This window comes from Brienomyrus brachyistius, chromosome 4 (assembly GCF_023856365.1).
Source record: "Brienomyrus brachyistius isolate T26 chromosome 4, BBRACH_0.4, whole genome shotgun sequence".
Taxonomy (NCBI): Eukaryota; Metazoa; Chordata; class Actinopteri; order Osteoglossiformes; family Mormyridae; genus Brienomyrus; species Brienomyrus brachyistius.
In genome coordinates this window covers 17125233-17135627 of record NC_064536.1, presented here as the reverse complement: position 1 = coordinate 17135627, position 10395 = coordinate 17125233, and the positions used below count along the sequence as shown (strand labels likewise).

General features: G+C 45.7%; 1 protein-coding gene across 3 annotated transcripts in view; it reads right to left on the bottom strand.

The window, feature by feature from the left end:
- Positions 1-695: 695 nt before the first annotated feature.
- The window catches only part of LOC125740765 (CTD small phosphatase-like protein), a 45569-nt gene continuing 35869 nt past the window's right edge, over positions 696-10395 (bottom strand). Inside the window, exons 3-9 of one of the 3 annotated variants that reach the window (XM_049012412.1) lie at positions 9676-9708; positions 8247-8321; positions 6300-6401; positions 4339-4395; positions 3666-3758; positions 2381-2566; positions 696-1920 (exon numbers count right to left, since the gene is read on the bottom strand). In XM_049012412.1, coding sequence (XP_048868369.1) covers positions 1795-1920; positions 2381-2566; positions 3666-3758; positions 4339-4395; positions 6300-6401; positions 8247-8321; positions 9676-9708 — 672 coding nt within the window. In that variant the 3' untranslated portion in view covers positions 696-1794. The remainder of the gene's footprint in view (positions 1921-2380; positions 2567-3665; positions 3759-4338; positions 4396-6299; positions 6402-8246; positions 8322-9675; positions 9709-10395) is intronic. The other 2 variants (XM_049012413.1, XM_049012414.1) reach the window with 2 other exon arrangements.

Sequence of the window (10395 nt, the reverse complement as noted above, 5' to 3'; positions counted from 1 at the left end):
CCCATGTGAGGAGGTGAGTGTTCGGAGAACGGCGCCCCACCATCACACGTGTCTCAGCAACACTGGCAGCATGCACGCATGCATGTATACACGCATTGTACACACAGGTATGCACGTGAATAAAGGCAAATGTGGAAATTCATTTAAGGAATAAAACCATTTCAAAAGTCAGGGGTTTGTGGATGAAGGATTAAAAAGATTAAATCCAATGGCAAATGTTGAGTAAGAGGCCGGCGGGACAGAATGAGGAACTGTAAGAAGCGTGGGGGGGGGGGGTGAGAGTGTATGTGTGTTTCCACAGTACGGGGTTCAGTGTGGGGCCCACAGCCAGCGTCACACGGTGTCCATAACGTAGCACTACACCAGCCTCAATGACTGAGCATGGTTAAAAATGACTTGGTTTTAAAGACGCCCACTCTTCTCCTCGGGAAACTCGGTAAAGGCTACGGAGTACCTTCCTTACAGCTTACAGCCGGTTTTCCCAACAGATCAGGGACACATCAGCCAAAGTTGTGGCGCTGTGCTCTCGCAGTCTCGGGGGCGGGGGGGGGGGGGGGGGGGGGGGGAAGGGGGGTGGGGGCGGAGCAACTGTCAGGCTGACCAGCGTACGGCCGCGGGGCAGCACACACGACGAGGGAGGGGGCGCTTTTACAGCAACGCGGCATGTTTAAGAACGAACACGGCAGACGGCCAGCTGTGCTGCACTCCACTGAATTCCCAACTTTAATATCAGGGTAAACGGGGGCAGGGGCGGGAGGGGTTGGTGGGGGCTGGATGGAACACTTCACACACATCTGGCACGAACACACAGAGTTAAAGTGTTTGGCATCATTCAGGAACAACCATTGGCACTTAGTTACCCGCGGGCATTAAAACTGCCCCCCAGCCCTATTACACGAGGGGCCGCCCCTGTCGGAGCTACGACCAAGACTAAAACTAACAGCATCGCAAATGCAAATGCACCACCCTGCTCAGTGAAAGCTACGGTGACACGAGCACATTTCTATGCATCAGAAAGAAAGGAACAAAACAAAAAAACACCTCTATATAAATGGCAAAAAGAAAACGTTACAGGCAACTGAAAGAAACACCGATCAGAATATTATGGAGACATGTACCCAGCGTCGAATGGTATTAAAAAATCTTTAGCATAAATAACAGTGCTTAATATAAAGATTCATATCCACTTTCATTTTTAAAGCATATATTCATTAAAAGATTTAAGTTCTCTGGAAATATGCCGTGTACAAAATGTATGTTTTCCCCGTAAAAACAACATTCAAAAAAGGCACTTCATTCAGTAAGAAAAGAAAAATCACAGTTATTTAAACTACTGGAGATCAAGAGAAGACATCCTGCATAGCATAGATGGAGTGGCCAAAAACCGCATAGCTTTCTAACACGTTCCTTAAAAAGCTTGTTTTTGGTACATATAAAGAACTTAAACAGGATAGTAAAACTGTCCCTTGGTTAAAAAAGTAAGTCCTTTTCAGAACGTTTTCTGATTTCCCTCCTTAGAAATATATATGTAATGCATGTCTGTGGGTGTACACGTTGGTTCTGCCCAATGGAAGGTTCCAGAGTCCGGATCCCTAAATACCGAGTGCACTGCAAACATTCTGTCCACTCAGGGTGCCGTCAGAACAGGAGAGCTGGGGGGCAGGGGGGGGGGGGGGGAGAGTTCTCCGTGGTGAGATTCTGCGGCGCCCACTTCAGGCAGCTGCAGGATAGGACCTGAGCCATGCTGGGGGGGGGGGTGGGGGGCAAGAACGGGTGGGGTCCCTGGAGACCGGGCTACCTGCCCCTCAGGTTCTGGAGCACGCTGTAAACGTCCTCCTCTCTGCTAAGGCCCTCGAAGAACGGGAGCAGGTCCAGCAGCTCTGTGTCCGTCATGTCGTCAAACCATGATTGTACCGGGACCTGCCAGACGCAGAGGAGAGAGAGGAGCCTCAGACTCGCTACAGCCAGACCACAACCAAAAACGGCCCTGCACCACCCTCTCAGCAGGAAGACCAAGTGGTGAGTCACCTCGTGAATTATTCACAAAAAGCCAGCGAGTGGCGAGTCCCACCCTCCCTCTTCCCTAAGAAAGACTGACTAGCAGAAACTTCCCTGTGTCTATAGCAGTAGCAAACGCATGTACAGAGCACCGAACGTCCATGGAAATCTGTTCATTGCCATGGAAACTGGGGCACTAGTCCCACAGTCCACATCTTTCATGACCAGTACATTTTGTCAAAAATATTTGAGCCGTCTTCAGAGAAATGTGTTTCATGTTAGAGTGCTGCAAAGATGACGGCGGGAACCTCGCTGACTCAGGAAATAGTACATTGGAGGCATGATGCATTTTTCTCATAGCAGTGCAGGGTGAGGAACTTACTGCATTTTCTGGGTGGAAGATGTACGACGCGGGCGAGTTGTCCACTATGATCACGTTTTTGAGCTCCCTCCCTAATCGGCTCAGGTCTTTCACGTAGTTCCCTCGGTGGAATACGCAGGACTCTCGGAACAGCCGGGCTCGAAACACCCCCCACTGATCCAGGAGGTCCGCTACGGGGTCCGCATACTGCAAAGAAGCAGCCCGTCAGAGGAATCCCATCCATGAGCACAGCTCGAAGGCTCCCGAGCAGGTCCGTTCAAGAGCCCGTATGAGCCTCATCTCTGACGCCATCCCACAGCAGACAACAGAAAGCGGAATGAAGGCAGGCGCTTCACTACAAACTAGCTTCCACATTCATCAGCAACGCAGCGTTCATTTGGACTCAACTGTTCTATAATAACATGTAATAACAGCGAACCTGCTAAAGTTCATTGGTGTCTGCAATGCACAGGAACAAACCAGGAGTACATCACGAAAATGACTGATGAGTGAGGACCTGCAATGGGACTGCAGCAGTCTCACCTGAACTGCACCCAAGTTATGTATCGGAGACAGCAGCAAAGGCCAAAGAAAAGAAAGTATTTTCCAGCTCCTCCTGTACCTCATGCTTCAGACAGACTGGCGGACACTCCGGCCCGGACATTGGAGGTAATAGTTACTGGATGTCTCAGGAGCAAGAGCAGCAGGCTTTTACACGGCAGGCCTCCAGGTCTTCGCCTCGCTATTCAATCAGAGTCCGTCGGTTCTTAGTGATTAAAAGTTGGCTCAGACTATCATCTGTTTAGGGCCTGTCTGTGTGTTTGTACTCAGCCAGCAAACTTATTTCTCTTGAGGTTTGTAGCAGGCTAACCTCAGCAACTTAAACTCTCTCTTCAATACATTTTACGCATAGAAGACCTTTGGAGCAACATCCAGCACAATGACATTGTACTATGCTGATACTGACCCCTTTCAGAAAAGGACACACCAGACTAAAGCCATAACTCTACACACTGATCTACTGCAGCACTAAGCTGCTACTCAAGCTAAATACACCTAAATACTCTGCCGTCTATGACCCGCTCGACTGGCTGGGAGAGCCAAGCGGAAAGCAGGTATCCATGTGTGACAGTCCCCCGAGACACTCACCCTGGCTTTTAAAGACCGAGCACAGCGGAGTACAGAGACAGAAAGAGGGACACGAAGATGGCAATCAAACGGGGGCAGATGGTTCACACACATTTCCAAGCAGCCAGAATGGCCATTCAGATGTTTGTCTTGTAAGAATGCATTAGCATGGACAAACCTTGGCTAGGCTAGCTGTAAAAAGGACACATTCGAACAGCTCCCCCATCTTCTGCAGGAACTCATCCACATGTGGCCTTTTCAGTACATAGACCTGCAAAAATAACAGGACAGGTGTCAAACGAGTCGACCGGCAGGGCGACCGGCTCTCTCATAGGATCCTGACACAAGCAAAGCCCACAGGTTCCTTTGGAAGAAGTGTTCAAAGCCAGGGATGCAGGGGACTCAATCGGCGTTCCATATGGTTCGTCCAGTAGCCTTCGGTGGTTATGGAGCTAGCTCCTAGTGCAAGTAATCATGAATAGGCCAACCTAGGAGCACACAGCCTATCCTGGATTACTTGAACCAGGTCGCAGTCATCACTCTGCGGAGGCCTGAGCCTGCCTCTTCAGGAGGACGGCCGCGACGCCGTCCGCACATTTGGCACGCAGGCCACGTTTAAGCGCCCCCTGCTCCTCCACTCTCTCCGGCGACAGAAACCCATTTCAAAGGCATGCGGCATTTTTCACAGGCGGATTTTAAAGAGGGCCTTCAGTGTAAGCGAGAGAAATGTGAAATGCGTCACTAAAAACACATTTGTTAGAAGAGGAAGACAAAGTGGAGGTACAATTAAACACCTGGGCTGACCAGTGGAAGACTAAAATAAATAAGTTAGGGGTGTTTTGGCACAGTACCTGATGAACTGTACCGTCTATCTCCACAGGCACGATGAAATCAGCATTGCTTATCGGCTGCAAAAAGAAGAGAAGACACATCCATTACTGTGATGGGGAGTAAACTTGCAGCTGTCCACATTTCCCCCCCCAGACTCCAGACAAATTGTAGTTCGGCTTCATAACCTACTGACAACCATCTATTTCACTCAAACGTCATTAATACAAAATGTTCATGGACAGACAGCAAATCATTCTTTTTAAAAAACTGAAAGTCACCTCATTCATTGTCAAGACTCAGCTCAGGTTAAATAGCAACCAGAAATAAGACTTCAACCATCAGATTTCGACAAACAGAGTTAAACAGCATACAGAAACAGGGAAAGTGGCAGAAAAACATCTGGTTTCGATCCACTTCTTTCTGTTCTTGACATATTACCTTTAGATAAAATGCGAACATTTGAAAGAATCTGTCCCAGACGTTTTGTTAAAAAAAAAATAATAAAAAAAAACTGGAGGCGGTATGAAGACTCAGCAACAGGGGGCGATGGTGCTCCGTTCCTTAGCAGACTCCAGCACTTGGTCAGAGTATTGGAATGCAGCCCTCCCTTTCAGACCAGCACTCTACCCATCATGAAAACAAGCTGTTTTCGACAGACTTAAGGCCTGTGACTGTGCTTAGTTCATACATATTTAGATTCTGGATGATAGAATGCAGACCTTATGTGGAACGCTTGCATTAAGGAGGGAGGGGCAAATGCCTAAATATCTAATTAGAGGATTCCCCACTTGGAAAACAATCCATAATAACAAAAAAAAAAAAAAAAAAGTTGTGCATCCTTTACACCCTTACACTGCAATAAGCATTGCCACAGCTCACACATCAGTAGGTTGCATACCTCCAGTTCTTTGCCAAACCTAACTTCCCCTCCTTATAAAGAAACAACCGCAGTTCATCTTTCAGCCTGCCAGGCTAACATCAGACTGTCCAGAGATATAAAGCCTGAGTACTGACAGCAGATCTGGATCACAAACTGCAAATGGCATTAAAAAAAAATCCCATAACTCATATATTGACCTTCGCCTGAACAGAACGGATGAGCGCTCACCGGCTTCACTGCAAGACCGCTATTTCCATCTCACTCAAGTCATCGGTCACTTTCAGAAAACCCAGGCATATCAAATCCATTTCTAAGTCTGCTGCTGGTTGTTTAATAAAAATTGCACAAAGTAAGCAGGTATTAATTAAACACAAGAAGTTTCTAGCATGAGTGAAAAAAGTGATAAAGCAAACCTCTGCTACTGAGCTCAGTCGCTTGAAGTAAAATGTCTCACCGCTGAGACGCTGGTCTGTGTGAGGACTTGAATCTGCAGCCGGACACACCCCTGTGTTTGCTCGAGTGTGCGTGTGCGCGCGCATGTGTGTGTGTATTTGTGTACTCGAGTGTGTATTGCTGTCCTCTCCCCCTCTGTGGGCCCCATTCCGACCCAGACAGCTCCCTCCACCCCTCTTCTTCCCTCCCACTTTCCCGCTCAGTATCCCATTTTCACAGACAACAGGATGGCAGGGAGACATTTGCTGCCAGCGTTCGTGAAGATTTCTAAACCACAGAACTGTGATGAGCGACGGGGAACCTGAGAAACTTTTCATCAAGCCAAACTGGCAAAGGCACAGCTAGATGCTCCTGCACATCTGGTGCTGTTCTGCTTCTCTCCTTTACACATATGTTCAGAAAATTTCAGGCTAGGAGGCACCGTCTGCTGATGCGAAGCGTGAACTGCTAGCCGTGAGCTCACTCTCGTCGGCATCGATGGCCAGGTAAGATGGAGGTTATGGTGGAGGAGTTTTTAAAGAAAAGGTCACTTCTGAGAAATCTCACGCTAAACAAAATGTACAAACCATCTGACATCTGGAAAGGAGGCACTCGTATGACACAGTACCAACATGAATGGACACGACATCGGGCTCGATGTCACGTTACCTTGAACGAGCTGTGCACTAAGGTTTCATCCAAGTCGATCACCACACACTTCTTGCCGTAGTCCGATATGTTCATCTCAGGTAGGAGGTATTTGGCTGGGGGCTGGAGGGGTAGGAACCACAAACATCATGAGCTCCAAGAACCACCACCGGACTGTGGTGGGGTGCAAGAGGAGGAAGAGGGAGAACAAGACGGAGAGAGGATGCGCACCAAGATAAAAGGATGAGACAGAGGTGACTGATCACGGCACTTAATGATTCGGGAAGCTTTCCAAGGGCTGAAATTCATCATGTATAGAAAGGACATGAATCACTGGCCCAAGTGAACCAGAGCACAGCACTCAATGTCATCCAAACAAAAAGGTGATCTGAAGACTTCAACCCCAAACGATACTACCACAAACGATACTACCACAAACGATACTTGGGGCATTTTAGAGCTGAAACTACCCCAGCGACTCAGAGTCTATACTCTGGATAAGTTTAATTTTTTTGCTCTCTTTCAGAGAAGGCTGACGCATCTTCATCATCGGACACTAATTTGGGGTACTAGACGGACGTAATGAATGTGCATGCTAATACAGGTATACCAAACACTGCATATTACATAACCAGATGCTGTTATCCCTAAGGACTGGGGACTTGCAAGCTTTGAGGGAGGAGATGAAAGACAGATGCATAGCCAGAGGTAAACATGGAGAAAGATTAACGTTTGCCTCCAAAGACACCTAATCAGTCAGTATACTCTAGAGTGCATAAGCAAATGCAAGAACGCATCTTTCACACTCAGAATACTGAAGCGGAGCCCTTGGCACTCTACTTTCAGGCAAGACTGATGCAAGAGCGTGCAAAAAACACGCTTCAGTAACAATTTGTTTTAACATCTAACATTTCCTTTGAGAAAGAAAAGAGCTGAGAAAACAAGGGTAGTCAATATATGTGCTGGGGAGACAAAAATCAAGAGATTAAGTCCCCAGCGCTGTCAATGCTACCTCTGAAGCGAAGCCGTTTAAAAACTAAGCCCTCGACAAATATCAGCTTAGTTACATTATCGATATGTACATCCAGTTATTAAATACCTGAAGTGTTTACATTACATTTTTGCAGTCTATACAAGTGTAATTAAAAAAAAAAAGCCGAGAAAGGTAATCCAGATAAAAACATTCTTCTCTTTGCAATGTGAAGTCTTACTCCTTTGGAATAAACTGCATAGACAGACCAATGAACTAACATGAGTGCATATTTATATAGATAAGCCTCTGGGATTCTGAAATTCAATGAGGAAAAAATAAGGGAACTTTTCAGCTATTGTGCAAAGTAAGAACAATGCTGAACCAGGACAGAAGTGCAATCGCAGTTTCCTGTAAGGGGATAAGTCAGTTCATACATTAAGGGGAAAAAAAAGAAAATCATAGAGAAGCAGCCAAATATCATCACATAAACAAAGCAATAAATAATAATACAAAAATAGGGTCTATTCACAAACATCAGAGATTTAGAAGTATTAGCTAAATGAAAAGCAGTAATTAGTCTATACATTCAGAAACCCAAAGAACAGCATATGCCTTTTAGACAAGTGAAACAAAGAGAAAACGTAAAATATTCCCATTTCAAACTGACTACTGTAAGTTTATGTAGCTTCTGGCTGTACGGCAGGACTGAAGCCTTCAGGTTCAGTCTTAGATGCTCACTGGTTTCACTGATAAAGCTCAACAGAAAAAGTACACAGGACTTTTCTGTGAATGTGTTTCCCCAACGAACACAGAGGAGAAAATGACTTTAAATGATAGTCACCAAACTCCATCTCTAAACTGTACTGTAATATTTAACAAAAGTGCCAATAATGCAGATTTGTTGTGATTTTTAATTTTAGCATATTAATCCAATTATATATTTCTTTGTCTATGACACATTATACTCTGAAGTCATCATGCATTTTTTTAATTACCTCAAAATGTAATATTTCAGAGCTCCTAGCGCCAATGGACACATTTTTCCACCTGCTGAGCAAAGCCCTTGCATCCTATAAAATCACACATTTGGAAACAGAGTTCATGAACTGTTCCCTTTACATCAGTTTGCTGCACACTACATCCTACAAGTAAACGCTTACTACAGCCTAGCTTTAAACTAACTACTGGTGGACATGCAGCACTTCAAAGCAGGTTGTTTAACACAACAGTCAAACCTTCGTAGGGCAGTACCCCGAGCGATGAGCAATCATATTCAAAACATTTCCATATCGTTATTCACTCAACAAACATAGAGCAGGACTGCGCCAAAATCAGTCCAATCTTATGAGTTTTTCAGTAAATGGTGGCTTTTGAAGCTGTATGATATACAGTAGCTTCATAAGTCAAAACAGTTTGGAGGGAAAAAAGCTATAAATGTTTGTTAATTTTTCTTCAAATTGCTGTTCCAACACATTTTTCAATACTACATCAATAGAAATACAACAGAGGTATTTCTACTCAAGGACTGATTTGTGCATGCCAGACTGCTGGTTTCCATTAGACAAAAAAAAATATATCTGCTGTTGTACGTGTTAAAAATGCATTTTTGCAGAGCTTATAGTAAATAACACTAGCACAGCCCAACAATGAATTAAAACCATGGCATCTATGATTGTATGTAGAAAACACAGGTACATGCCACTATCAAAGCTGACACCAAAAGGTAGAGAATCATAACATCAGCAGCTAAGTAATCTTCCCTGCACGAACAGCTGGCAGGACATGCAAGTTTAGAATGGTTAGATTGGGGAGTTTTCTGTGACAGTCCCCGAAAAGGGCATATCATGAACTATTCTGTCAGAGTGGACGGCTTCGAAAGTACTTACAGATAGATAATGATACCTAGATCAATGCCTGTAATCATGCACTATTATTACAATTAGAAACGACATGCAAACTAATGACAAGGCTTTTGGGATTTTGCAGTGGAAAAAAGGCAACCAATCCCAATCATACAGACTGGGCTAATGCAGACAGGGAATTAGTTATCAGAAACGGGATCTTTTTACATTAATATATCCTGTTGTCCACATGCTCAAAAGAATAAACGGCACAAGTGAAAGGCAAATACAGGAGCAGGGGAAGGTGTGGACATCTCAAATTCAGGTGATGAGCACAGCCATCACATTCACCTCAGCCTTGTTACCCATCGGTATATAAAACAAAAATATTCATCTCTCCAATTTCAGTGGTAAGGTACAGGAGCGGGTCTGCTAGAGATACAGGTTGAATAGGCGAGGCCGGAATACAGCAGCACCTCCCCGTGCAAAGCAGTCCCACTGATCTCAGATCAGACATGCAGCTACATCTAATCCTTCGAGAAAGCAGAGAAGCATGCAAAAGGAAAATAAAAATAATACATACAGTGGGGATGGGAATGACCTGGACCGAATCACACTGGGGAGTGAAAACAAACACATGGAAATTGTGAACAGTCAGGGCATGGACACTGGCATGACACACACAATGCTTAGATAACAGCACACTTTACACTGAGAAACCTGACTGGTTTAACACTGCGCAGCAACATCTGTCTCTAAGTACTGTCTTGAGGAATGCAATTGCTCTTAATTTATATCATCTTATTTTGATCTTACTGCTTGATCCACCATCCCCCACACCAACATAATTCTCACACATGCAGCCTGCACAGCAAGCCTCAGAGGTTGAAGAGAACAGGTATAATATGACACCCACAGAGACTAAGAGAGCATAGGGTGAGTAGCAGATTGCGGGAGGGTACACGCCCCACGTGATGGGCCTGTGGGCACCAGTGTGTGATGACTGTGATGCGAGTAGCCCGGCGCTGAGCCTAGGGAGCACAGAGCAGGGTAGGGCAGGGCGGGGTGCCAGCTCGCGACCCACAGAGCCAGAGATCTGCCCGGGGCTCGACTCTCCCCTCGCCATGTAAGGCCTGACAGCCTGGGGAAGTTTGCCCCTGGCACAGGCTTCATGGGATCCTATAAGGAGTAGCGAGCCTCAGCCAGCTGGCGCGGCAACGAGCGACTGCAGCCGGGAAATCCGAGGGATGATAGTTATACCTCCGAGGACATTACCTTTGGCTGCATGGTCACGTCGTTTTGG